This window comes from Anas platyrhynchos, chromosome 13 (assembly GCF_047663525.1).
Source record: "Anas platyrhynchos isolate ZD024472 breed Pekin duck chromosome 13, IASCAAS_PekinDuck_T2T, whole genome shotgun sequence".
Classification (NCBI taxonomy): Eukaryota; Metazoa; Chordata; class Aves; order Anseriformes; family Anatidae; genus Anas; species Anas platyrhynchos.
Window position 1 is genome coordinate 9,278,578 of NC_092599.1, and position 27,485 is coordinate 9,306,062.

The 27,485-nt window shown below is 43.9% G+C and overlaps 4 protein-coding genes and 2 long non-coding RNA genes across 12 annotated transcripts in view; 2 read left to right on the forward strand and 4 right to left on the reverse strand.

Moving 5' to 3' along the window:
* LOC106019343 (uncharacterized) overlaps nucleotides 1-270 on the reverse strand; it is a 12,725-nt gene extending 12,455 nt beyond the window's left edge. Inside the window, exon 1 of the long non-coding RNA XR_001194086.5 lies at nucleotides 90-270. This is a non-coding gene — a long non-coding RNA (uncharacterized lncRNA). The remainder of the gene's footprint in view (nucleotides 1-89) is intronic.
* ACOX2 (acyl-CoA oxidase 2) overlaps nucleotides 1-12,708 on the forward strand; it is an 18,255-nt gene extending 5,547 nt beyond the window's left edge. Inside the window, exons 6-15 of the mRNA XM_038186011.2 lie at nucleotides 825-944; nucleotides 1,389-1,504; nucleotides 1,914-2,086; nucleotides 3,426-3,588; nucleotides 4,264-4,454; nucleotides 5,757-5,918; nucleotides 6,895-7,000; nucleotides 9,716-9,933; nucleotides 10,881-11,013; nucleotides 11,969-12,708. Of these exons, the coding sequence (XP_038041939.2) occupies nucleotides 825-944; nucleotides 1,389-1,504; nucleotides 1,914-2,086; nucleotides 3,426-3,588; nucleotides 4,264-4,454; nucleotides 5,757-5,918; nucleotides 6,895-7,000; nucleotides 9,716-9,933; nucleotides 10,881-11,013; nucleotides 11,969-12,031 (1,445 nt within the window). The 3' untranslated portion in view covers nucleotides 12,032-12,708. The remainder of the gene's footprint in view (nucleotides 1-824; nucleotides 945-1,388; nucleotides 1,505-1,913; nucleotides 2,087-3,425; nucleotides 3,589-4,263; nucleotides 4,455-5,756; nucleotides 5,919-6,894; nucleotides 7,001-9,715; nucleotides 9,934-10,880; nucleotides 11,014-11,968) is intronic.
* LOC140003554 (uncharacterized) lies at nucleotides 4,985-9,108 on the reverse strand. Its single transcript, XR_011812434.1, has 2 exons — nucleotides 8,393-9,108; nucleotides 4,985-6,045 (listed from the first exon to the last, which is right to left on the reverse strand). It is a non-coding gene; the product is annotated as an uncharacterized lncRNA (long non-coding RNA).
* A 1,026-nt stretch (nucleotides 12,709-13,734) lies between the features above and the next one.
* On the reverse strand, nucleotides 13,735-20,612 carry KCTD6 (potassium channel tetramerization domain containing 6). The gene is made up of 3 exons (XM_027468038.3): nucleotides 20,536-20,612; nucleotides 16,315-16,423; nucleotides 13,735-15,131 (listed from the first exon to the last, which is right to left on the reverse strand). The coding sequence occupies exons 2-3, from the start codon at nucleotides 16,339-16,341 to the stop codon at nucleotides 14,445-14,447; spliced, it is 714 nt and encodes a 237-aa protein (XP_027323839.1). The 5' UTR covers nucleotides 16,342-16,423; nucleotides 20,536-20,612; the 3' UTR covers nucleotides 13,735-14,444.
* A 112-nt stretch (nucleotides 20,613-20,724) lies between these two features.
* PDHB (pyruvate dehydrogenase E1 subunit beta) lies at nucleotides 20,725-26,029 on the forward strand. Its single transcript, XM_027468037.3, has 9 exons — nucleotides 20,725-20,894; nucleotides 21,023-21,130; nucleotides 21,212-21,274; nucleotides 21,352-21,387; nucleotides 21,476-21,761; nucleotides 22,667-22,777; nucleotides 23,404-23,495; nucleotides 23,973-24,114; nucleotides 24,462-26,029. The coding sequence occupies exons 1-9, from the start codon at nucleotides 20,796-20,798 to the stop codon at nucleotides 24,605-24,607; spliced, it is 1,083 nt and encodes a 360-aa protein (XP_027323838.1). The 5' UTR covers nucleotides 20,725-20,795; the 3' UTR covers nucleotides 24,608-26,029.
* The window catches only part of PXK (PX domain containing serine/threonine kinase like), a 36,651-nt gene continuing 34,996 nt past the window's right edge, over nucleotides 25,831-27,485 (reverse strand). For 3 of the 7 annotated variants that reach the window (XM_027468036.3, XM_072044215.1, XM_072044223.1), the window contains one exon: nucleotides 25,831-26,933. In XM_027468036.3, the coding sequence (XP_027323837.2) occupies nucleotides 26,728-26,933 (206 nt within the window). In that variant the 3' untranslated portion in view covers nucleotides 25,831-26,727. The remainder of the gene's footprint in view (nucleotides 26,934-27,485) is intronic. The other 4 variants (XM_072044222.1, XM_072044219.1, XM_072044218.1 and 1 more) reach the window with 2 other exon arrangements.

Consider the following 27,485-nt stretch of genomic DNA (forward strand, 5'->3'; position numbering starts at 1 on the left):
AAGAGTGAAAATACTGGCTCCCTTAGGAAGGTATTTCATAGGAAATAAAATAAATCAGACAATCGTTAATAGCTGCATCAAACACTTACCTGCTGTGTCTGATGACTTGGTCAGCACCAACTGGGCACAACTGAGACAAGCTCCCTGCAGCCCTGGGAGGGCAGGTCTCCCAGACCTCCCAAACGAAGGAGCACGATGTGCACCCCAGGCACCCCTGCACAAGGGAACAGAGCACATCATGGTAACTGGAGGAACACTGAGATACATTTCTCTCCTTTGCAGGAGGACTTGTATAACAGCTTGAGCATTGCCTTTTTATTTTCACCATATAGTTGTTGTATTTTTTTCCCTTTGTTCCCTAACATTGGGGAAGTACACAGGTGCAGAGCACCACCATCATTTTGTACTTCCCATTCTTCCCTTGCAGCACCACACCTGCAGTGCCCCCGGGGTCTGACAGCAACACTCCCCATACAAACCCAGCGTCTCCAGTAACAACTGGAGTTACTCAGAACAGACACAGACAGCACTTCCCATTCCCTCAGTAACGCATGAACTTTTGTTATTTTTTCCCCATCTGGTGATGCAGACTCGTCATCCAGGCTTCATTATGTGACTTCTGTGAGCCAAGAGCAGCTCAGAATGCAGATTTAGGCATTCTCCAGCTTCCAGCACCTGTGGATCACACCCACCCTGACCCACGCCAGGGGTGGGTGTGACATTGGGCAACACCCAGTGCACAATTAGCATTGACTGCTGTGAACTGTGAAAGTGTTTTTACCATGCCTTGTCTCAAGGCAATGTGGCTGTTTTTCTCCTCACAGTGGGAAGGTCAGCAACCCATACAGTGGTCTTTGCTCAGCTCTACGTGCGTGGGAAATGCTACGGCGTGCATCCCTTCATCGTGCAGATACGCAGCCTTCAGGACCATTCACTGTGCCCAGGTAAACACTGCCACACACTGTAGCACTTCTGCAGGTGCTCTGCCTGTTTTGTCCATAAATGCTTTCTAAAACACTCGGTTCAGTGAGAGCGGGCAGAGATGGCTATAGTTGCCAAACCACAGCCTTTTTATCTAAAGGAAGATTTATTGCATCCCTACGCAAATGCAGAGCCCTGTTCTTAACCAGAATCCTGGGTGGCTTTGACCACTTCTGCATTAACACCTCAGTTCTGACCCCAGCCAGCACCATAGCAGGATTATGGAAACAAGCTACTACAAAGCACTCAAATGCCTGTTGCATCCCTCAGGCAAGATCAACCATGTTGAGGAGGAAGGAAAACTGAACATGCCCTTCCTTTGGGATCCCTAGCCTGCTGCAAACTTGAGAAAATAAAAAGAAAAAAAGTTCAAGTGGAAATAAACTGGCTGTTTTCTTATGCTTCAGGCATAACTGCAGGAGACATTGGTCCCAAAATGAATTTTGAGCACATTGACAATGGCTACCTCATGCTGCAGAATGTGCGCATCCCCAGAGAGAACATGCTGAACAAGTTTTGTGAGGTATGTACGGCATTCAAATCACAGACTCACCAATCAGACTCTCATCACACAGCCAGAGAGACGACAGCGACCTGCCTAAATTTAGTACAAAAGTCTCCCTTTGAGGTGTATGCAAGTCTCTGAAGTTTTATCAAGGGTAGAAGTTATCTGAATCCTAAGTGAAAATCTGCAACAGGAATTCCACATTCAAAGGTTAGGGGTTGGCGGAAGATAGCCAAGTCAAAAGCAGTAAGAATGTGTCTCTTCAAACAGACAGGTTTCCCCCATCACACATGGAAATATTTAGTTCTGCTCTCAGTGAAATATTTCAGTGTTCATTTTATTCTACACACGGAACTTACACAACCATCCCTTGTAGGGAGAAGTTGCAGTATCAAAGAAGACATCTAAAATGCTCTCTCTGTTCTAGGTTCAGCCAGATGGCACCTATATAAGACGTGGGTCACAGAAGATTAATTATTTCACTATGACTACAGTACGTGTTTCCCTCCTTTCAGATGAAGTTATTCTACCTCTGATGAAAGCTTGCACCATTGCCATCAGATACTCTGCAGTTCGCCGGCAGTCCAAGTTAAATCCTGGGTAATGCCATGCAAGCCTGCAGCGGTGGGAAGGGGACCTGACAGCATGTTCTACCACACCACTCTGTATTTCTACTTTTCAGCTTTCATTGGCTTATTTCCTGTCCCAGACAGGAAGAATATTACAAACATGCTCTCCTGATATTTACATTAATAAGCTTCAGTCAAAGGACAAAAGAATATGTTTACAGATTTTTCTGAGATAAGTTTCATAGTTTGAATAGCTCAGCAATTCACACAGGCAACCTATTTTTCTCAACTGGCTTCCCAATAACTCAGCAGAATCCAGACAAAACAGACAAGTTTCTGAATTCCTATTCTATACCACCCCACTAATGGATGCAACATTAAAATAGTATCCAACATCAACAGTTCCAATACCCACATTTTGCAACAGTGAATGTTCTTAGTCTGGTAAAAATCCCTGTAATTTTTAAATAGGTATTTTCGTTTGAGTAGATTTCAAACATTTTCTCTTAAATCTCCTAATGAGAACATGGTTTGTTTCAAATGCAAACCAAACACAGGAACACAGCATGCTGAATCATTATGACAACCAATTTCATCACTTGAAGTCCTAAATATTCTAAATGCAGCAGAAGCCACAAAGAGCATTAAAAAAAAAAAGCTCAGAAAGCTTAAAATAATTAACACTCAAGTGCTTTCAAAGAAACTGAGGAGTCTGACCTAGCAGAGAAGAAACTGTTTTTAATCAAACTGTGCATTCAAAAGGTAATTCTACCTGAAAGAAAATTTTCTGCTTTCTACTTGAATCAGCAAGTTGAAACAACTGACAAAAAAATAAGCATAGGTGCAGCTATTAAGACAAGCTTAATTATAACCTCGTCACTTCTATTTTAGATTGAACAGAAAACAGTATCAGGGCACAGTTACCTCTGTCTGCCTCGCAGGAGCATCAGCTGAGGCTGGCATTCTCCTATCTACACCCAGAACCAGAGAATCCAGTTTGAAAAAACAAAAGCTTTTCAGGGTGCAGTGCCACCACCTGGGCTACACCACCTGCCAACTTGCTGCCCTTCCTCCTCTTCCTCTTCTGCAGTCTCTGTTCCCCCTCTCTGTACTGACTGATCACGCAGAGCCTTTTCCAGTCTGACAGTCTGGTTCACCAACACAGAAGAAAAATCACTTTTTTCCTAGTTGGGCTTGTTTGTCTAACGGTTTAGCAAGCTGGCAGCACAGGGACGGGGAGAGCAGGGAGACTAAGCAGATGGCTGAGTCCCTCTCACGTACTGCTTCTTGGTAATGAAAAACATTCAGGTGAACTAACAGTGGCTGTGCATGTTCATGCTTTCCATACTTCATCACCTGTCTTCCAACAGAGAAGAAGAAGCAAAAATCCTTGACTACCAGACCCAGCAAGAGAAACTGCTGCCTCAGTTGGCAGCAGCCTATGCCTTCCATTTCGTCAACAACTATCTGCACAAGCTGTTTGACAGGGGCTACAAAGAGATCCAGGAGAGGAACTTCAACTCACTGCCAGAGGTGAGCTGCTGCACAATTGGCTCCGACAGCTGTTTTGCACTTAACATTGCCCTTCTCATCCCTAAGTCTCAAAGTACTTTAGCAAACTGGACAAGCATTCCTCTCACCACTAGATAATGGGAAGGCTGAAGCGGTAAAGGATGAAATGCCTTATCCTAGGCCCCCAACCAGTCAGCAACAGCATTTGCTTTACCGCCCCAAATTGTTGGCTTTGGGAACTATTGCAGAGTGCAGTGTCCTTGGAAAGCATGTTTGTTTGATAAAAACATTGTTCCCGGTAGCTGGTGGTGCAAAGGATTATTTCACAACTTCATCTAAAATGCAGAGGCAAAACCAAAAACGTGACTTTGCAGATACAACATACAATTTTGCAACTGGAAGCCTAAATTGAACACATGCTTCTAACAAGAGCAGCCAAAGCCACTGCTGGTTGAGAGAAACCCAAAAATGCGTAAGCCAACCACACCATGCCCAGCATGGGCATGTGTGGCATCCCAGTCAGAAACCAAGAGTCATGCTTGGGGACTGGGTGTTGCACTGGCATGCAAAGGATCTCATGCCCAGAAATTGTGCAAAATCAAAAAAGAAAACTTTACCCCATGTGAACATATTCAGAGGATTGCTTTAGAACACTTTCACCATTAATCTGTTTTTTTTTACTTGTTTTTTAAACAGCTTCATGCATCTTCTTCAGGCTTTAAAGCTATGCTTAGTCAGTACTGCACTGCAGGAGTGGAGATCTGCCTCAGGGCATGCGGAGGACATGGTTACTCTCTGCTGAGTGGACTCCCTTCCTTGTACACTAAAATAGTTGCCTCTTGTATCTATGAAGGGGAGAACACAATTTTGCTCCTGCAAACTGCCAGGTAACAATTCAAATTTGTTCAGATGAAAACCTGCCCCTTAATTTATTCAGCTTCTACCACTTCTTCTCAAAAACCAGTAAAACCAGCTACTCCTTTCTCATAGCATCCTCTAAAAATACAACTCAGGCCATAACTATTCATGTTTTCTGTCTAGTAGGCATGGAGGTGTGTGGGAATTGGATTCTCTCTTCTATTTTTGGTTTGGGGACATATGCAGGTGCTGTTCTGCATAACCTCATTTTCCTCTTAGTCTAGTAGCGCAGCAAAAGCATTGCTATAAAAGCTTTGTAGTTTCATTTTTTAAGCAACAGATAGAACATGATATTGGTAAAGTGAGTTTGATGCAGAGAAGGCAAAGTTGTTGGATACTGATTTTAGATGAGTCATGCTTCCAAGAACACCAGACTGATGATTATCCAGAGCAGATGAAACAGAAGAGAAAGAAACCACATCTGCTTGAACTTTTAATAACGTGCTTTTTTACTAGAAGGAGAAAGCCAGTACACTTCTCACAGACAAAGCTGCTACCACATAGCTCTGTGCTTGCATGCATACACTTCTGCACTCATTACTGCTTTTTCTCACAGGATCAATAGCAAGGTCAGGTGAAAAATGCTGTAACCTTCCATGGCCAGACATAGTCACTCCGGGTCATAGCTGAGGTGCCAAAAAAATAGGGGAGTGGGGAATGCTCTTTGGATGCATGTTTAACACTAGGAAAGGACCTCATGTCTGTTACTATGTGACTGAGTGTTCAAGCCACCATTAAGGCTCCCAGTAATGAGTCTCAGATTGCAAAGATGACAATATCAATATCAATATCTGACAATATCTAATCGTAGAATGGTTTGGGTTAGAAGGGATTTTAAAGATCATCTCATCCCAACCCCCCTGCCATGGGCATCTCCCACTTAATCAGGTTGCTCAAAGCCCCATCCAATCTGGCCTTGGACACTTCCAGGGAAGGGGTATACTCATGCTGCTGAGGCTGCTAATAGCCACAGGAAGTTCCTTCCTTAAAAAAATAAATAAAAGCATGACTATAGATTTGCTGTAACATTAAATATAGTGAACAGGCTACCCCTGAGACCCATCACAGATCAGACTACAAGTACTATGCAAAACTAAAGGACATCTCTGGTTCAATCCCTTTGTTCAGTCCCTTTTGGACCACTGATGGGATAGGTCACACTTCTCTGTTTCTCACCCAGTCCAGGGAAGCCCCATTCTACTTTTTGCATGTCCATGTGGTGTATGGAGATCATGACAGTGGACTGTTCTGATTTTTTATGTTCTTCCCAGGTTCCTGGTTAAGTGCTTCGCAGCAGCTAGTGCTGGCCAGCCTGTTCCACAATCTGTCACTTATCTGGCTGCAGTGAAACCTGGGAAGTGTCCAGCCAAGAACAAGTTGGATTTTCTCAATCCAGACATTTATGTGGAGGCCTACCAACACACAGCAATCAGGTCAGTACAGAGGACGGGAGAGAAAGTTTCTCTGTTTGACAGCAGAAATGTGTTAAGAGCTCAGCTTCTTCGTTGATTTAAAGGGAGGCAGAATAACGAATTCCACAAGAATTGGCACCATCTGCTCCTGAAAAAGAAAATGAAGCCTTAACCCCTCAGACAGGTTTAACAGCCATGTCAAATGTTTAATATGAAACTTTCATGTTCAGAACATCAAAAGTTTCTTAGCCATGTGCTACATAAAAACTATATTAGAGAGTTGATTCTGTACAAAGCTGATGACACCACTCAAGTAAATCCCAGACCACATCACTGAGTTGTCATCCAGTAACACCTTTAGGCAATTGGACCTTGTGCAGTCCTATACAGCAAGTTAAAATGTCACGTACCTGAAAAAATGGCATTTGTGTTCAATTAATACCACAGCAAACACAAAGCCTATCATTCATTCTGTAGCCTTTCAACTACTCATTCAACTATTCAGTTCAGAATGGTATCGCACATGGTCTCATTAGTATTATGGGTCATACAGGTGTCATCTTTGAAAGTCAAGTAAACAGATAAGCGATCCCACTGTCATTCAAACTGGTATAAAAACACAGCCATCCTCTGAAAGCTTTGCTGTAAATGGGAGCAGGATTTGGATCCCCATTTAGAAAAGCAGAGACAACATAATCTAATATTGTCATTGCTTTATTTTGTTTTGCAAGCTGTCCTTAAACGCAACTTAAGAAAAACTCAGAAGAACCCCAGTAAGCTATAATGGAAGGTAAAAGCAGAAATCCTTTAGTACCTGGCTGGTCTGGGTGCAGATTTTGCATAATCAAACTTCTCTCAATTCAAATGTTGAAATGCCATTTTGACATTTGATCATGCACAAGTCTGAATATGAAATGAGCACATGTGGGCTGCTATATTTATATACAAGTAATATGCTGTTGTGTTTTTTGTTTTGTTTTGTTTTTTAATTTTCCAGACTCTTAAGCAGCACAGCAGCTAAGCTACAGGACTTGATTCAATCAGGAGTCAAAAAGCATGAAGCTTGGAACCAGTGCACAGTACAGCTGGTACAGGCTGCAAAGGTTAGCAACATTTATGTGCTTAGTTGACATTCATCATTATGATACAATATGAAATAGAAACAGCACAATTAGCCTAAAAGTCTCATTTTTTTTTATTTTCTGTTAGCACATAAGGGACACCACAAAGACCATGCCACCCTTGTGGTCTGCACAGCAGAAACGAATTCCTACTATGAACAAAAATTTGCATAGGCCAGGTGGAAAAAGACTAGCGGGGATAGAAGCAAAAGGAAGACAAAACACACAGTTTTGCTGCCACCAGTAGCAGAATCAGACCTCCCATGACCTGTAATGAGAGCACACCATCTCCAATTTATGTTCAGCTTTTAATAAGAATTCATTGTTAATGGCTTTCAGATGAAAGCCTCCCCAAAGCCACCCTACTGAAAGATGGTAGAGTTACCACAAGGGTGAAACGTGTGTTATTTCTTACATCTGCTGCTCTCACAAGGAAAGGTAAATGCAGGGGGAAAAAATGAAAAGTTGTGATAATGCAGTGTTAATTACTGATGAAAGAAATTAAATCAGCAAAGACAAATTAGAGGCCTAAAAACAACTCCCAGTTCACATGGGTTGGATAGGCAATCTGCACTCCTTCAGCTGAAATAGAATCAGCATTAGTTCCCCCAAGCAAGTGGTTAATATAGAACTAAGCAGAAAAGAAAGCAAGAGGGTAAAAGGGACCTAAATATAAATGAAAGCCAAAATCACTGATACTTCAGTATCTCCAGGAAGCAAAATTCTTTTTTAATGTGGTTACATGCAATTTGTCTACAATTATGAAGGTCTTCCTTCCTTCCTTCCTTCACTAAGGAAAGGAATATTGTGAAACAGATCTGTGGCTTACTTTAGCTTCATTCAATTTTTAATGAAAAACATCTTGCTGTAATCTGTGGTTCAGCCAGGACCAACCCAAATTGAAATGGACTTTGCAAGAAGCCCCTTGCAGGGAAAGAGGAACCCTACACATACTTAAACATAGCAGTATCATCTGGATGCTCGCATAGTAGGAAATAGCCCAAGGGAACAGCCACTTTGTATTCAGTCCCTGATGAGCCAAACTCTTTCTTAGTGAAGGTGAAATTATTCCAAAACTATTAGAAGCATTGATCCTCTCATACTAATAAGTGCAGTTACTTAATCTTGCAAAACAAGAACTCACTGAGTAAGTGATCTTGTATGACTGGCTCTCCGCAGTAGCATTATCTGTGGTTACCTGTCTGCTGTGTGTCACCCCAAAAGAGCAGAATAACTGTGTAATTGCCTCAACAATAAGAGGAGAGCTCCTTTAATCAAAGCAACATTTTTAAAATTACTTTCCCAATAATGTTTAAATGTAAATACATTTTAGTGGAATGAAACTGAAATGAAACATTCCTATTCAGAGATTACCTCTAGGAAAGACTTTCTGTCCAGTGCTCCCTGTGCACAAACATTAACGAGACATTTCCTCCTCTACTTGCTCAAATTGGTGGCCAGAGTCTCTGGAATGAAGGGAAAGAGAGACCACATTTCAGAAGGGGAATCTGGCTCTCTGCTGGAGAAGGAGGAGAACCTAGGCACAAGGCTAGACAGAAGGAAACAGTTTCCAAAGAGCTTAACATACCCAGAGGCCTAGCTGTTATATTTTAAGTGATAACTGTGCTGCTAGGCTCCTCAGAAAACAGGATCCAGGCCCCCAGGGCTTCTCAGATATCTTCGGGGAGAGTAAGAGTTGCCCGAAAACCTTATCTTCCCCATAGCTTTAAAACCTCAACAGCCTGCTGTATTCTTGGGGCACTTCTGTATTTACTACTTATTCCACACCTTCTCTGGAGCCTCACCCACACTACTGCCATATGAACAACTGCCTGCCAGCTCTCAGCCGGGTGGCTCAGACACCAGTTAGAGCTTTGCTGCAGACTCCACGCAGTTTAATTGCTTGAGTAGACACCCAGTTTCTCAGGCAGGTTCTGCAGTCCACACTGACCTCTACACTGCTTGACCATGCTGTTAGGAGGAGCTGCAACACAGGTGTGCCTTGCATACACCCACAGCTGGGAGGAGAACTGTACAACAGAGGAGTGAAACCACACAGATACCAACATCACTAACCACCCAGAGGAATGTCAACATAACAAGAATCACCCCCTCAAACAGGTGGAGTCATCCTGTTTCACTTACTCTGGAGCTCAGCTGTGCTGAGCTGGTATTTCCGCAAGTTAGCAGACACTCCACTGGTGTCTCACCCTGAAATTATTAGTTTAATTGAAATAACAAAAACAAGAGGTAAGTTTGGATGTTCTTCCAACAGAAAGGGATGTTTTCCAAGCTGAAGCTGTATAGCCACTGAACCCAATGGGAGTTTTTTCTCCTGCTGTATATAACCAACATTCACTTGCTAGAAATTAACACAAGCACATTCCAATGGGTTTCCATCAAACAAACTCTTTGGAGTATTCATCACAAATATGTGAGGTACCACCAAGATTGCTGAAGCAGTTTTCGAGTTTACAAATACCAGTGCTGACTGTATACACCCCCCATTTCTCTCCTCTACTGTAGCAGTAAGGCATGAATGCAAAAGGCCTAGTCAATCAGCAGACAAAGAATACAGACTGGTAAAGTGCCAGGGAAATGAAAAGGTTTTATATTCTTTGCAAGAATGTTTGAGTCACTTGGCCTACTTAGAAGTGTTTAGAGGTGCATTCACTGTTGATTGTATTTGTTTTCCAGGCTCACTGCCACTACATCACTGTGAAAAACTTTGTAGAGACTGTGGAAAAACTTGAGAACAAGGCTGGCATCCAGAAGATTATGAAACATCTCTGTGATCTGTTTGCATTACATGGTATCTTCTCAAACGCAGGACTCTTTCTGCATGATGGATACATATCTGGAGCTCAAATGGACATGATCACAGCATCATACCTGGACCTCCTGGGTGTCATTCGGTGAGCCACTCTAGCCCAGGAGGAGTTGCACAGCCATTCAGTTTGTCCCTGCAATAAATATAAAATGGTACTGCTGTACCTATGGCAACATTTCCAGAATAAATTCACCTCACCCAGTTTTTATTTTCATTGCCTGGCAGCATTAGAAATTCACTGAAACATCTACACAGAGCTCATTTTCACAGCAAAACAAATCTAAGGGTCCAGCTCCCCTGCAATCACTAAATTAAAGTCCTGTAAAATGAAATTGTGAGTTATAAATCAAGAAATCCTGAATATACCATTTGCAGCAGAGCGAAAGGAAGAAAATATGTAGTCAAAACAGCACTGGCAGGAAGCAGCTACAGGAACCGATCACACAGTGCAAAATCTGCTTAAGCTGCAGCTAATACAGCCTGTTGCCATTGGTGACTTGTAACTGGTACCCAAACAATTCTGACTACATCCAGATCAGATGCATCCGCTTGACACTATTTATTACTAGGTGACTTCCGAAGTATGCTAAGGTTTTATTTACCACAATGCTCACATAGGCTTTTTCACAAAGGGCTGACCTTTCACTGCTCAGTGTTGTTAAGAGCAGATTAACATCTGGTGCAGAAGAAGTGAGTTGCTACTGTGTGTAAGGTCCTACGTAAGTCACCTGGAGAGAAGCAAGAATACACCATAACCAAGAGTTGAACAGAACTGAGACAAACAGCAAGTGTTTTCAGAATTAATGACAGAATTGCAGTGGCGATTAGCTTAAGACTTATCTCAGGGCTTTAATAGAACATGCCTCTGAGGAATCAAAACAAGCAGCATTTTCCCTATAGTCTAGGCAAAAGGAAAACCACCACAAGCATTTTAGACCAAGGAACGTGGACAACCGACTTTAAAGTTTATTTTTCTCCCTTACAAAGCAATACCTACTTGACTAATACAAATGCCTTTCCTCTACTCCTTAGGAAGGATGCTGTTCCACTAGTGGATGCTTTTGACTTCACAGACAAGAGCTTGAATTCTGCACTCGGCAGTTATGATGGAAACATTTACCAACGGCTTTACGAGTGGGCTCAGAAGTCACCCACCAACCAGCAGGTACAGCTGCTGGATTACAGCCTAGCAAATTCTCTATTAGGCAGAGCAGAAATTATTTGCTTTTCTTTTAATCAAAGCTATACAGATAAAAGTTAAATGGCACAAGACTTCTTAATCCTCAGTATCTCGCTCTGAACAGTGAACTGCGATATTCCAATTATGCCACCTACGGTCTTAGCTCAGACATGCAATAGCTCGTGGGCTAGAGGGGCAACTACAATCTGGTGATGAATTACAGCACATAAAGTACTAGAACTTGTACAAGGGAGCTGGACTGTCATGCTACCAGTGTGGTTTTTGTTTTTAAGGTTATGACACTGACGTAACGTTGTACTACATAAGCTAAAACTACAGTCTGTTTACATAGTTAATATTATGGCACAATGCTATCTAACTGCAGGGTATTTTCCGTTCACTGGTACTTCTACAGGTGCAATACTTAATTTTTTTAATAATGTGTTTAACCAAAAAGACTATAAATGTTAAGCAAGGCAATTTTACCCTTCATCTTTAGCATTTTACTTTCACTTCTTCATTCATCCATATTGTGGAGAAATGTAAAATCCTGCATGATGCAAATGGCTATTGCTATTTGAAAACTCATTTTGCCTTAAGTGAAACGTTTACTGTGGTAATCAGCAATCCCTTTGAAAGTCTACAGCTGAACAGAAAACTTGCCTATAGCAAACATTCAAGTTCAAGCACATTTTTTGAAGTTAAATAGTATGCTGTCCCATTTGGTATGAGAAGTACTGTGTACTGGTTATGAAGGACAGAGCACTTGATGGGGAAAGATCCTGCACATAACTGAAGTAGCTTTTTAATATACATATATATATATATATATATAGTCCAATTTCTGCATTTCAGAGATCAGTCTTAAGAAGCAGGAAGAGGTTATAATTATTTTTCCTTTACTGCTATTAATCCACTGCTGCATTCTCTTTCCAAACAGATAAGCCCAGCCTATGAAAAGTATTTGCGGCCACTTCTTCACAACAAGCTATCGAAATTATGAAGACCGTGATCCAAATGAAGGGCACGCCATTCTTCCCACTCTTTGTGCAGCAGTTCATTTCTGAAGCATCAATATTAGCTAATCAGAGATAAATCATCAGTTGCTTATTTGCAATTGCTACAAGTATGAAACATGATTCTTAGCCAGCCATTTGCATTTAATCAGACAGAAGCCAAACAACTGTGAGTGGTACCCACTTTTATGAAGCAGTCTAGTCAGAAATAGCATTGTTTTTGCTGTTTTCTAATTGAAACGTTCAGATAGTATCAGAAACTGAACCATTTGTCTTACTCTTTTTTTAAATCTACTACATGCAGATTAAGGAAAAAAAAAAGACGATGAGCTCAGCCTCAGTTTGTTTTAACTGTATAGTATCTTCAGAGAAAAAAAATACCAGCAACCTTTAGTGAAAACCCTAAGGAATGTAAAATTATGGTCCTTGGTTTCTAGGAACAACTTACTCTTTTATATCAGGAAGCACGCTAGAAAATGCACTTGTTTCAACAATGAAAAAAGCTTTTAACTTGCTCAGCAGTTAAGTATTTCTTGCTAATGAAGATCCAGACAAAGCCGATATCAACTTCTATCTGCAGAATTTACTTTCCCATTAATAGAGCTGCTCATACTGTCTTTTGATAAATCTTGGACTCCAATAAAGTGTATTATTTGGAATACCACTTCTCTAGCTATGAGACTTCATAATTATGAAAAGCCAGGTTGTTCTGGGCCCATCATTAACTTGCTAGTAAATGAAGTTTTGCAAAGAACACCTTGTGATTATAGTTCAGCGACAGCTAGCACAGATATTTCTTAGCATATGTTGCAGGCAGGAAACAACTTTTTCCTGAGCTTCATCAGCTCAGCTTTTCTTTTCCACCTCTGGAAGAACAACGCTCTTACTATCACTTACTACAAAAGTCAAAATCCCTACAATGTATGAAGAGGGGAGACAAAATATGACAGAGGAATACACGCTGAGACAAGCCTGATTGAGAGCTGGGATGCAAGGCTCCAGGCTTCACGAGCCAGCAACAGCCACAAAACTCCAGACCCCCATTTTAGATCCCCAAAGAGCTATGGTCCACACAGCCCAGAAATGAAAGCAGTTGTGGTAATAAACAATTGTGACAAGAATGTCACAGGAGAATGTGATCCATTCAGTCAAACCAAACATCAACTCTACTCCCAATGGCATTTGTTAGAGCGTAACCAGAAATTCTACAAATAATGGTGACAAAGTGCCCAAGAGAAGCATAAATGGCTATGTGAGATTAGGAAAGACCACAGAAACAGAGTGCCTTGAATCAAACAGCATCAGAAACAGTACTTCAGTTAAAATAACAGAATCATATATATATATGATATCCACAGCTATTAGATAAATCACTGGAACTGGATAACACTGGCTAGTAGCTGCAAGTATTCAGTCTCTGCGTTCCCTCTGTCCCCATCCCTGTGGTCCGTACAAATACTTGCCATCTTTATGTTGGTCAAAGTGCATAGTTTTCCAAACATAAGATTTTTTTCTGTAATGAGGACAGCTGGATCAACTGATCAAGATAAGAAGGAAGAAAGTATGTCAGTCATGGAGGAGAATGGAGCCCTACCAGAGTATCTGTGCTACTCTGAAGCACCGAATAACATGCTTTGGGGGTTTTATAAAGCACTACAGTTCTAGAAGACAAACAAAATACAAAATAGTATTCTGTATTTCACATTTTTATTAGCTTCTTACTGGCAGGCATTACACTTGGGAGTAATATTGCACCAGGCATTAAAAATAAGAATTCTACCACAGGGACATTTTGCACTCAGAATCCAATATAAATATTTCTAATCATATTTCCATGGCTACAGATAATATTTGGTTGCTTGATTTATATGCATAGAAAGAAACAGTTGTCATAACTGTAAGAAACTGTACTTATCAAGTACTTTTAAAGGGTGGGATTTGTTTTTGCAGAATATTACAATACTGTTTATTGATTTAAAAACTAAATTAGTCTACATGATAGCAGCTTTTCCCCATCTGCCTCTTAAATTCTGTTTGTTTCTTGCTCCCAGTGGTGTAGCATTAGATGGATTAGAAACCGTTTAAACAGAGGTAATTTTAGCACTTTAAGTTGCGTCAGAGAATTGTGTTAATGACACAAAATACCCTATTGTACTAATTCTTCAGACTCCCTCTTTCAAACAAAAAGGTGTCTTGACTGAACAGGCACATGCATTTTTTTTTGGACAGGACAAAAGGACAGAGCTGCTAGAGAATGAAACTCCTCCAGTCCTTAATGATAAACAATAAATACTCGTATAAAAAAAGACCACATTGTTGCTTTAGTCAAAATCCAGGCTCTCTTGGGTTTACTGTTCAATTAAGTTGCTAATCACTGAAGTGGCTCCTGCGGAGTCAGAATCAGTCATCTGTTTTCCGTGCCAGTCTACAGAAAGTCCAGTTATGCTCCACTGTGTTTTCGTTGGCACGCTCGCTCATATGATGAACCCTGGTATTCCTGATCGTGAAGCCTTGCTTTGTGATGTACTCCATCAGATGGACTCGGAGCGACACTTCTTGGTGGTAGTCACAAGGCCCGAAAGTGAAGGAAACCTGGCAGTCCCTGGTGTCCATCATATGCTTATTCCACTTGGTGAAGTGGTTTGAAATGCCCTCCAGTAAGGAATGGACTTTTGTGGTGATAGTGAGCTGCGTGATGATGACAGCCACCGGGTTGGAGTACTTGGACAGCTTGCGGGTGCTGGACAGCTCCACCACCTCCTCGAAGGTATCCACAGGATACAGAGGCTTGGGGTCATTGAGACACTGAATGAGCGGTTCGATCTGATAGAAGTCCGCCTCCTTCCGAAGCAGGTCAAACTCCTTGAAGTCCAGTGGCAAAGTTAGCTCTGAGGTCCTTAAAAAGTTAAGAACGTAACGGAAAAGTGGTCCATCCCTGTCAATGAAGTAATTGCCCTGAGAGTCCCTGGCGGTGGGGAAGTCTCCCCTGAACATGGCCCCAAGCATCGAGTCGGGATATCTCGTTAGAGTGGTGAGGGATGTCGTATACATGTGTCCACCCACATTTAGCGTGACTGGATCAGTCATCTAGAAAAAGAGAAATTGCAAAGTTTATCAAGCCACGGCGAGAAGATTCAATCACCTCACCAACACACACGGCAAATGCTGTTTGAGAACTGCAGGCTCCAGGAAGAATCTCGCTTCCTCCCATTTGGAGCCTTTAAGCGGTCTTCAAACCTGAGCAAATCCAAGCCACCCAGCAGCAAGGCACAGCTGGCAACTAGACAGGATCACACTTCACATTCAGAAAGCACATTTCCAGAATGCTTTAGAAATCTTAACAACTGAGGTACTGTCACAGAATTAAGAATTGCATTTGGACAAGTTTTTTCTCCTATTTTACAGATGGGGAAATGAAAATAGAGACATTTCCTGAAGAACAAGTTAATCTGAATGAGGTCCGTCAGTTCTCCTTACTTTCAAAATCTGTCACTCTTTCAAGAGGAACAACAACAACAACAATGAGCTGAACTAGTCTTAAGCCTCTTTTTCTTCCTCAAAAGAGGAAGACAGTGCAAGTTTAGGCACAAGACCAAGAGCTCACAATCAAAGTAATCGATGCATTGGTTTAAGAGGCATCATTAAAACAAGCAAACAAAAATCTTCCAGCTTTTAACTCTCAAAAGAAACGATTATTTGAAAATGAGCATGCTGCATAGAAGAGGGGGCAGAGCACCAAGCCAGTCTGCATCAGCTTCCAGATAGCACATGAGGAAGCAAGAGAGAAAGGAACATAAATCCCATCTGGCCACCAACCCTAACAATCAGGACTGAGGCCAGCCAGAGAAAAAGAGACATATGCATGGCAGCAGAATGTTTAGAGAATGAGAAGAGGAGAAAAATAAGATGCATTTGTCTGGTTTAGGACAGGATTTAAAGGAAAAATATTTTCCTTACAAATAACATGATGAAGTCCTTAAAAGTATATGCAAGAAGCACAAACTATTTTCATGTTTTGTGTGTTAGGAAAATGGCAACAGCAAGCTTAATGCTCAGTCAAGAACTCACTGATTTTTGCTAGGAAATAGAACAGGAGCGCTCCCCACAAACAGCACGTGAGGGGAAGCACTCCAGTTAGATCCTCTAACACTCAGTTCTTCTTCTCACATAACTGAAACTCTGGATCTACGGAAGACAGATCTGCAAGGATTCCTACCTCAAGATCTTGAAAGCCCAGTCACAGCGCACACATCTACACGGAATCACTTACCATATATCCCCAGTCTCCATTATCCATCTGTTCAATTGCTTGAACCGTGGTACTCCAAGTTTAACAGAAGGTTGTCGAAAGGATCCGCAGCTCACCTCCTATTATCTCCCTGCAGGAGAAAGCACACACAAAAACACAAAACAAACAACAAAACATGGCAGACTAAGTATCTACAAGAACAACCAAGGGGAATGCTTTCTAATCAAAGGCAGGCTCTCTGCCAGGAGAGCATTCAGCTACAAAGCCACATTAGAAGCAGAATCTGCAAACGAGCTTTTCCCTGCGTCTCCCTCCACACTACCACAGCACTGCCTCCAGAGCACACGGGGAGCCACTCTGCTGGCTGTTCTGACCATCCCAGATTCGTTAAACAACACGCAACGTGCCTCTGAGGATAATTTACATTTACAAACGGCCTACTTTTCACCTGGAAAACTGAGCACTTTGAAAGACAAGTGTCCTTTTCCCAATTAAAAAAGTTTGTTTATTCGCCGTTGGGGTCATGCATGCGATCCATGAACGCCAGTCAAAATTCCCGTGCTCCAGTTTCAAACTGTGCAGAAGAATAAATCAAGCATGAAAGAATGAACAGCAGGAAAAAAAAAAAATCTCACTGCAGAATTAATAATTCAATAGCAGAGAACTGCAATTGATAGCAGGAACATTAATCTACAAAGAAAGCGCACGAATGGACTGCACAGACACACGCTCTCGAAAGAAATCTCTTTAGGGACGAGCTAGAGGACATCAAACATGCTTTCAACTACGCTCCAACGAAAGCAATTTGAGAAGTGGTTCACGTTGTAACTTCCCAGAAGATGCTGAACCTCTGACTTGCATAACAAGGGGACTCTCTCCACACAAGCACGGCAAGAAAAACCCACAGCCCGGCTTCTGACTCAAGGCAGGGGCCGTGAATGAGCCCAGGCACCAGCGGAGGCTTTCCAAAGGTGGCCTGCTGACCACACCAAGGGACACCCGGGTAGAGAAGCCAGCTGTCAGTAAGCCTCTATTCCCTACCCAGAATCTGCGTCTCTGCTAGAACTGCTGAAAATTTAGGTCAGCCTGCTTTAAGTAGGGTGCAGCTTCGCAGTTTTGTTTATTTTTACATCTTAAAGACAACACAGCTACCGAGGCTTCTGCTCCCATCCCCGGTACCAGCAAACTTCAGCGCACGGACACAGCTAAAAGCAGCTGGAGGGTTTAGCTGAGACAGGGCCCTACGTTCTCAAAAAATGAACAGTTCACGGTTAATTCCCAGCCTTGGCCCTTCTCATTCCTAGAAATGAGGCAAGTTTTGCCATTCTCCACAGAACAACACGGTGCGGCCTGCTCCGGGCTCCGCTGCCCTGCCCGCAGCGCTCTCCACCGGCCAGGCCTGGGGGGCAGCAGCACGGGCACTGCCTCAGCTACACTTGAGGTTTATCAAGAGATGAAAACACAAAACCACTGCATGAAAATCATGAGGTCAGACAACAGAAGACTAAGGAATTAAGGTACGGAACGAGTCGTACCAGGATCCCATTTTTACAAATTAGCGATGGAGCATGCCTCAAGAAAGTAAACTAAATCACACACCCCCACCAGTAGATAAACCTGGAATGCGAGCTCTTTTGCCAATGTCTGTAATTATTTTTTTGAAGTCATTCAGGTTTTCTCTATTTTGAATTGTCACTCAAGTACAGCTCCTTAGCTTTTATCAATAGCCCAGGCCTTTCACATTCTGGTTTCTGGTTTGGGTTTTTTTTCCCTTCTTTAAGGAATGCGTACTTATAGGTGTTCCCCTGGCCATGTACAACACTAGTATAGCATGAAGATGCATTAAAATCATAGGAGAGAGACTGGCCTAGGTATTTCATTTTCAAGAAGAGCACTCACTTGAAGCTGAAATAATTCAGCCAGCCAGGAACTTCACTGAGTCCCAAGTACAGATGAATCAAGACTTTTTTTCCATCAATGACTGTTCAGTGAAAGAAACAGATCCAACTGCCTGTATGACGGCAACTTTCTGATCATGAACTGATCTTTGATCACAGTATTGCTACGCAGCACCACAGTAAGTAAGTTACGAGAGCAATTAGCTGAAACAAACCCAGCTCTCAACACAGAAATGGCAACAAGAAGTCCCACTGACCTTTGTGTAAGGATCGAGAATAGCCAGGCACGCACAGACCCACCTGGCAGAGCTCACGGTGGAGCAAAACGCACAGCACAAAGGGATGGCCATCCTAAAATGCTTGAGCCTGACCACAGCTACCCGCTGCTCCCCGCACCAGCCTGGGAGCTCTGCATTTCCAAACAACTTCACAGGCAAAAATAGTGCTGTTCAGGTACCACCTGAGATAAGGACTCACAAACCACATCACCACACTGATGCAGCCCAGGACAGCCTGCCTTTAATAACTGCCAGAAATACTGGTGTGGGATGAACCTCAGCCAGACAAACTGCTGACACCGTTTAAAGGCATTGCGCTTTGGTGAGAGCAGGAGCGCATCGATCGTGTCAACCTACTGTCATGCCTTCAGTAAGCTTTTTCTGCGAGTGCGGAGAAGACACGCAGCATTACCAGGGTCATCGGAGCTGTCATAGCCCAGCACCAAGCACATCCAGAGCTAAAAATTAGCAATGAGAGGCAAGTACCTTCGAAGAAAAGCACCCAAGTCATCATTTTATAGTACATGCACCAAATTGGATACCTGCGTTCATAAAACGCTCACTCTTGTTTAATATTTTATGACTCAGAGGATTACAAGGCTATTTACTAGCAACATTACTGCAACAGGTAGTCCCATTAACTTCAGCAGGGCTTCTCCCAGGCACAGAGCTACTAACGTGCAACCATTTTGCAAGCTGAGATTCAGAGAAAGCAAATGAGAGGCAGCTGAACGTCTGCATCTGCGAACAGACACGCACACGTCCGGGATGGACCCGGGGAATGCCAGCAGCACTGGGAAGTGTTTTAACTGCTAGGATCATGGTCATCAATCACACTTGGTCAAGGCCACAGGCTGTGTGCTGCACCTGGAGAAAGTCAGAGCATTTTACCATCATGCGCAGCTACACCGAGGAGGAGAAACGCACCTAGCAGGTCAAAGTCGAGAGGCATGTGCCACTTGAGCTGCTCCGAATGCTTTTCAGCTAGTTTTCTCCAAGAAATGAACTGAAGGATTTGCTTGGAGTATTGATCTTTAATGGACAGTTTGGTAGCAAAATTACAACACAAACTGTTCAACGTCTACATAAACTGTTTAACCTCAGTAGGTTCTGCGGGTTTCAGGATCAACATGAAGTTGACAGGCACTGTGCAAAGCCAGCCGTGTGTTTATACGGGTAAATACACGTGGTATCTCCAGCTACTCGCCCACTTGGTGAGCTCTCAGCTCACAGAATCACAGAATTTCTCCTCCTGACATTTGGATCCCCAAAGACGAGAAAACGCAACTCCTGCTCCCAGCACGCTGTCAACGGACAACCCCTCTATTCCTGAGCCTCTCTTAAAAATCCGAAGGCAAGTTTTGATAGCAAATCGCTATCAGCCACCCACCTGAACCACCACAAACTGGGCTGCAGCCCAGGAGCTGCCGGCAGCACAGAGCCAGGCTGATCCAGCCCCGAGCTGCCCTGGGCACGGCGGCAGCAGGTTCCTAAGGCTGGGGGCTGGCAAATCTGCTCACACAGCGCCTGCCTTCACCGGGGGGGCATCCCGCCCCCTCCCCACGCCAAGGCACGGGGATGCCGTGGGGTTTTGCAGCCCCCCGCTCTCCGTTAGCTCCGTAGCTCGGTGCTCAGCCTTCTCCCTAAGTGATGGAGACAACCACCGGCGCTGCCCCCCCCCCCCCAAATATCCCCACCGTGAGCCCCGAGCCCCTCGGGACCCCGGTCCCACCCCGCGGCCACCCACGAGCACCGGGGGGGGGGGGGGGGGTGCGGGGCTGCACCGGGGCAGCTCACAGCGGCTGCACCCCCCCGGGGGCCGTGATTCAGCACAGCCGGTGCCGGGAGCGCCGCGCTCCGCCCGCAGCCCCCAGCGGCCCGGGGCTGCCCCCCGAGGGGCTGCGGGACCCCCCCCGGTACCTCCCGTTCCCCCCCCAACCCCTCGCTCCCCGGGGCTGCCCCGGCCCCGAGCGGGCACCCACCGCCCTCCGCCTGCACCGGGACCCGGCCCCGAGCCCCCCCGGCCCCCCCCAGGGCTCCGCGGCGCGGCCCGGCCCCGCACTCACGGGCGCAGCTCCCGGCTCCGCGCAGGGCCCGGCGGCGGCGGCGGCGGGGGCGGGGGCTGGGGGGGGGGGGAGCGGACCGGGGCGGCGGGAGGGAGGGGGCGTGGCTTCGCTAAGCCCCGCCCCTTGCCCCGCCCCCTCCGGTCGGGTGAGGGCGGGGCGCCGCCTCCCTTCACCCGGCGGCGTCACTGCGAGGCGAAGTCTCGCGAGAGCCGGGCGCGGGGCCGCGCTGCTCCCGCCGCCCCTCAGAGGACACGGCCAAGATGGCGGCGGGCCGGGCGCTGCGGCTCCTGGCGCCCCTCGGCTGCCGCCTCCCGCAGCCCCGCCGCGGCCTCCGCCTCTCCGCCGCCGCCGCCATCCAGGTAAAAAGGGGAAGCAATCCCCCGAGGGAGAGCCGCTGGGCTGGGTAGGGCTGGGTAAGGCTGGGTAGGGCTGGACAGGGGGCGTCCCGGCGCTCCGGCAGCGGGACGAGCTCGGTGTCGCCCCTCAGGTGACGGTGAGGGACGCCCTGAACCAGGCGCTGGATGAGGAGCTGGAGAGGGACGAGCGCGTCTTCCTGCTGGGGGAGGAGGTGGCCCAGTACGACGGTGCCTACAAGGTGAGGGGGCGCCGTTACCGGGACGGGGGGTGGGGGGGGGGGGGCAACCACGGGGGCTGACGGCGTTTTGCTGCCCCGCAGATCTCCAGGGGGCTGTGGAAGAAGTACGGGGACAAGAGGATCATCGACACGCCGATATCTGAGGTACGGCTTCGCCCCTTTTGCACCTAGGAGGTCGGCTCAGCGCCCCCCGTGCTTATTCTCCGTTTGTTTCTTTGCAGATGGGCTTCACGGGGATCGCCGTCGGTGCTGCCATGGTCTGTACCCTCACGTTCCTTCTTAATTACACCCTGAAACAAACCGCTTTTTGTTAGCTTACCAACCTCTCATCTGACACTTCAACAGGCAGGGTTGAGGCCGGTGTGCGAGTTCATGACGTTCAACTTCTCCATGCAAGCCATCGATCAGGTCATCAACTCGGCAGCCAAGACGTGCTACATGTCCGCAGGGTCCATCCCCGTGCCCATCGTCTTCCGAGGCCCCAACGGGGCGTCCGCTGGGGTGGCTGCACAGCACTCGCAGTGCTTCGCGGCGTGGTACGGGCACTGCCCAGGACTCAAAGTTGTTAGTCCTTGGAGCTCAGAAGATGCCAAAGGTCTGCTGAAAGCAGCAATCCGGGATGATAATCCAGGTGAACACAGCTCACGGTGCTATGTCACAGTCAGTGCTGAAAAGAATGTCTGTTTTCCCCTCCTGCATCATTTAAAATATATATTGTTGAACCTAAAAGCACTTCAGGTGTATTGATGCTGATACTTAATTTTTTCCTAATGCTTATTTGGCTTGCTAGCAGTAGCCTCTTTGTGCTGTTGCCAGTTCTACCCTTAATGGTAGTTCGGTACTGATCTGGAAGCTTAGAAGCTGTGTTTATGGACCTATGGTAAAGGCGTTAAAAATGAGGGAGATGAGTCAGGAGGAGTTCCTACATATACAGTGTCTGACCATGTGCACTTTTCAGATGATAAATTCAGAATCTCATTAACGAAAAGTAGGGCAACTTTTGTTTTTTATTTCTCACAAGTACATGTGTAAAATCTAAAACTTTTCTGAAACTAGAAATTCTACAGAAATAGTTATTCATCGTGACCTTTCCCACTCTCTTTGATCTAGTTTGTGAAGTGGAGTATACAGGCTTAAATTTTACAGTCTACCTTTTTAAAAACAAATGCTATGTAAGGCAGTTACCTTCATCAGTATATGCTTCCCAGCTCATATATTCTGTCAGTTTCTGTTTGTTTTTTAAGGAGGAAACATACAAAGCTCTTTAAATCTTGTGTAAATATCTATTGCTGTCATATGCCAAAAGCTAAATACCTTATCACATGTAAGATTAAACTTTTAGACAACTTTAAAAATGATTCAGTAGTGATGAGTAGACTGTGATACTATTATTGTTGCTATTGCTTTTGCAAATATACTGAAGTTTCTGTTGTCTGGATAGAGTCTCTATCTTGAGCTAGTCTGCTGCAATACAGTTCCTCACAAGCACAGTCCTCTTCTAGAAGTACGAGTTAATCCAAATGTGTTTTGTTCTAGTTGTGATGCTGGAAAACGAACTGCTGTATGGTGTTCCCTTTGAAATGTCTGAACAGGCACAGTCAAAGGATTTTGTTGTTCCAATTGGAAAATCCAAAATAGAAAGGGAAGGTAAGCCAAGAACATGTTCTGTGTATCCTTACTAAGTGAACTGCCTGGGGACTGTTGTTTTTTTGTTGTTTTGTTTTTAAAATTCAGCTGTTGAGAGAGACTCTGGTCATGGGACATAAGAAAGTATTTCAAATATCCGTGTTATTTGTACTGTAGTATACTTAATTGTTCTGTTCCTTGTATAAAGAAAAATTACCTGATTCTCTGCACCTTATTTCAAACAGCAGCTTACTAAAAGATTTGTTCTTTATTATAGGGATAGTGTAGGTGATGTGCAAGGAAACCTTTTTTTCTTCACCTTTAATTATTTTTTCAAAAATGGATAAGATCACTGTAGCATTTCAGCCTCTTTGTTCGTAATTTACCACTGAATGATACAAAAGCTCAAAAGGGAAAACGTAAAAGCTATTAAATATCTGATCTCTGAATTAAAAGATAAAGTTTGTGTCTTCATATAGTCCTACTACCACTCTCCATGTTAAGTATGGGTGTGGAATACTTCACATTTCAACTAAATGAAAGGGACTTAAATTACAAGAGACTACTAATGCTACCTTGAAAAGAATCTAGGTCTTAGAGAAAAGCTTTAAGTCTTTATTTGCTTTTTTAACACTTTTTTTTTCTAGGAACTCATGTTACGTTAGTGTCACACTCAAGACCTGTTGGACACTGTTTGGAAGCAGCTGCTGTACTGGCCAAAGAAGGTGTAGAATGCGAGGTGTGTGGGGTTTCTGTTGCTTCTCCCTTTCCCTGGACTTACGGCAAAAAGGTAGACAGGGTCCTTGTTCAGGCTCTGCAAAATGTCAGTTTGTAAACAACAACCTTCTTATATTTTAAGTGCCTTAGCAGTCAACAAGCCAAGCATGTGTGTTATGTGTTTCTGCATTTGACTCTTTCATCACAAACTTAAGGCAGAACTACTAAAGATGTTCAAGATTGGCCTCTCTGTGTAAGCAGAACAATGACGCTACCTATCAGCATGGTTGTATCTATATATAGCAAGACTCATCTGTCTGACACTTCGCAGGAGCCACCAGAAACTGTTCTGCAGAGCCTTTGTCAGGATAAAGTTAATGAAATTTTTAAGTCTTATCATGGAAGTCAGAACAGAACAAAGTGCTAGAGGACAGTGTACCCAAACAGCAGTAAATGACAAGCTTAGATCATAACAAAACTCACTCAATGCCTTTTTCAGGTGATAAATCTGCGCACCATTAGACCAATGGATATCGAAACGGTGGAAGCCAGCGTTATCAAGACAAACCACCTTGTAACTGTAGAAGGAGGATGGCCGCAGTTTGGAGTAGGCGCTGAAATCTGTGCCAGGATCATGGAAGGTACTGAGGTTTTTGATATACAAGTTGATCTCATTTCCTAGTCTAAATTCTGATGACTTCATGATAAAGCCAGATGAAGAGAAACTTAGTTGGAGCTTAAGTGTAGCTGTCTTGCTCTAGTGGTGTTAATATGGTCAATTCAGCTGGCTTTCTGGTGTAAACCTTATCCTAAGTGAGAAGCAGGATGGTAACTTTCTGTCTAAACTGTAGTGCATGCTGATAAACAAGCAGGAACAGCTATCTCTGGAACTACAGGAAGAAAACTGTTGAAAGTATATTAGGCTTTAAATGCTAAATTGATGGAAAACCATAGTGTGCGTCAACCTGACACCTGTCTTCTGTTTCAGGATCTGCCTTTAACTACTTGGATGCTCCAGCTGTGCGTGTTACCGGTGCAGACGTTCCTATGCCTTATGCAAAAATTTTAGAAGATAACTGCATACCTCAAGTGAAAGATATAATATTTGCAGTGAAGAAAACTTTGAATATCTGAGTTGTAAATACATGTTTTAAAGTCCTGCTTTAAGAAGTATTAATGGTGTAAGGCAAGTTGTATGCGTAACTTTGTATAGCTACATTCTTTTGTACAGTCAAGTACAGTGATCTACCAGAAATATTTATATGGCTGCGTGTAACAGGGTTACCCTCTAAGCCACACTTGATAAAAGCAATGATGTGGTAATGCTTGTCTGTTAGTCAGCTTGTACTTCAGCTGTACAGGTGGGTTGGGATCTCCATGTATTCAAAATTCAAAGGGAGGAAAAACAACACTTCAATTTCTGCTTGGCTTGTAATTATTGGACTACCTGTGTTTAACTGACTGTGATGGTGGATGAGTGAAAAATAGTAGTAAAAGGGGAATTTGCCCTGAATTTAGTCCTGGAATGCCGCATATCTCTAGGAGCTAATTGCAAGGCTTTTTGATGGTGAAGAATCAAACTGGAGTTGAGCAAGGCCTTGCTTTCAGCAAGTGCAACTATATCTGTACGAAGTGGCCTGTGGTATGGGTTAAGAGCTAATGTGCTCAGGTTGAGGAGTACTCTTTCATCACACAGAAAAGCTTCTGCGCACAAGCTTAAATAAAGATCCTCATCCTCTTTGGTATGCAAGGGGAAATACTATCTATTTATTCTTTATTAGCTGTCACATTTGCTTTACTAGCTGTCATGTACAGTGATAAAACACTTGCTCCTATTTGTTGCTTTTATGTTTATTTTTTTTTTAACTTGCCAGAGGGACGAACAATAGAATGCTCAAACACTAGTTCTTATATGTGGGGGAAAAAAAAAGATTTTATTCAGAGTTGAGTAATAAACTATTTATTCAAAAGTAGTAGTTGTGTCTGAAGAGCTCAGAAAGAGTTGTAGTAGCTTTTAAGCTGCTAGACTGCAACCACATACCAGGGTTTAGCTAAGGGGCTATTCCTGACAGGTAATTTTTGGTCAGCAGCTTCTGTTACTGTCCCAGTACCAGAGTAAGCAGTGCCTGTAGCAGTCTGTGCAGCGTGACTTGCTCTATAGTCAGGAGAAGCTGCCTTCCCACTGAACTGGATACTTACCTCTCTTAAGCAGACAGAAGAGCTTAGGTCCTATTTCAGTTACAAGCCAGGAATACCTCTCAGGGTATTTCCTGGTAGCAGAAGTGCTATTAGGGTTTTTAGAAGTCTGGCTTGCAAGCAAAGTTCTATCAGAATACATCCACCACCACACTGCAGGAGGAATTCCATTACCATTTTAATAAAAATGACTGAATATCACAGGTTACATGAAACTTTGTACAGACATTCTCTGCATAGTAACAAACACTGATGTATCTGAATTTAAAAAATGGATTATCTATAATCCTTTAAAGTGCAATTTAAGGTTTTAGTCAAATCAAAAAGGATCTTTCAATAAAGTTTAAGCTGTAAAATTAACTTGAAGTAAAGTCCCATTTAACTAAATCATGAATAATATCCCGGTGCCCTCTTAACTCCCATTTCACCTGTTTCCTTACTTAAAAAAACTTTCCTTTAGAGTTGCAGGTAGGATGTCCATTAAAACAAGTTTGAGACAGCATTTTTACTCCACCAACAAATACGGTGGGAATAAGATTTAATTCTCCAGTTCCCTCACCTGTGCAGTATACTTCAAAGGTTGGTTTGGTGGGTTGGCTTTACTTTTTTGGATTACCTAAAACAAAACTTGCTGATTCGATGCAGGAAGAGTGAGATGAGTTACAGTTATATGAATAGTACTGAAAAAATCTTACAGCAGACTAAAACTAGATTCCTGTAATTTGGAAAGAAAAGTGGGGAAACAACTAGAAAAAAAAAAGCTTCAATTCACCTTGATTGTGGTCGTTCCTATTTTCAGATTTTTATTCAGCCATACAGCCCAGATAGTGTAGCTAGAGAAAAAAGTTCTTAAAACCAAATAAAAGAATAGAATATTTAGCATGGCAATGCAATCCACAGTGTAGTGCTGCTGCTCAAGGAAAGCTGAAAGAGGGGTAAAATGGAGCTACAGCGTGGTTAGCCGCTCTATGCTGGTGAATGTCGCCACGCAGAAGGGGCTTGTTCCGAGACAGCACAGGAAGGGGAAGGGGAATTCAATCCTGGTGGAACCGGTAGCCTCAGCTGATCCTGGGAGCGCTGTAGTCACACGTCTGTGTTTTCTTCAGAGTTCCTTTCTGAAAGTTTTGAATGGAGCTGAGTAAAGCTCCTCGGCTTGCGCTGATGGCGGGCTGAGGGCTCGGCTGCATTGGCACCTCTGTACTTGGAGGAGGAGCTGCTGGTGGCAGGGGCGGCGGTGGCGGTGCTGGGGGTATCGACGATGCTCCTGTTGAGTTGAGGAGAGAAGATGTTTGAGTATGCCCAGGAGGTCCTGCCGCAGAGCGCTGTGGCTGTGTAGCCAGACTAGGTCAGTCCTGCACTAGTCATGTCATTCCTTGAAAGCAAGTGCAGTGTGAAGAACAGAACGGGTGAAAAATGCCAAAAGTGATCAAATCCCTCTATCTGCAGGTGGGTTGTGTCACCTGAGACACCTCTAAAAGAAGCCTGAAGTGCCTCAGTATGCAAGGATGCAAAACATGACTCAAACGTGATCTTGCACTGAAGGAAACAGAACAATTAACAGAGCTCCCCAGGCTCAATTTCTATTGTTTGTCCCCAGTGAAGCTGTTTGCTCTTTAGGTCATAAACGGTACAAAATACTGGGAGCAGATCTTACTAACTTCATATTTATGCGATTAATGTTACACACATGGACCACATTGCTGTAGCATTTGTGATACCTGGTCAGGTTATATTTCATTTTTAGATGACTAACTGCAGATAGAGGGTTTATGAAAATGTTTTACACTATCACTGTCAGACCATCCAACCATGGAGA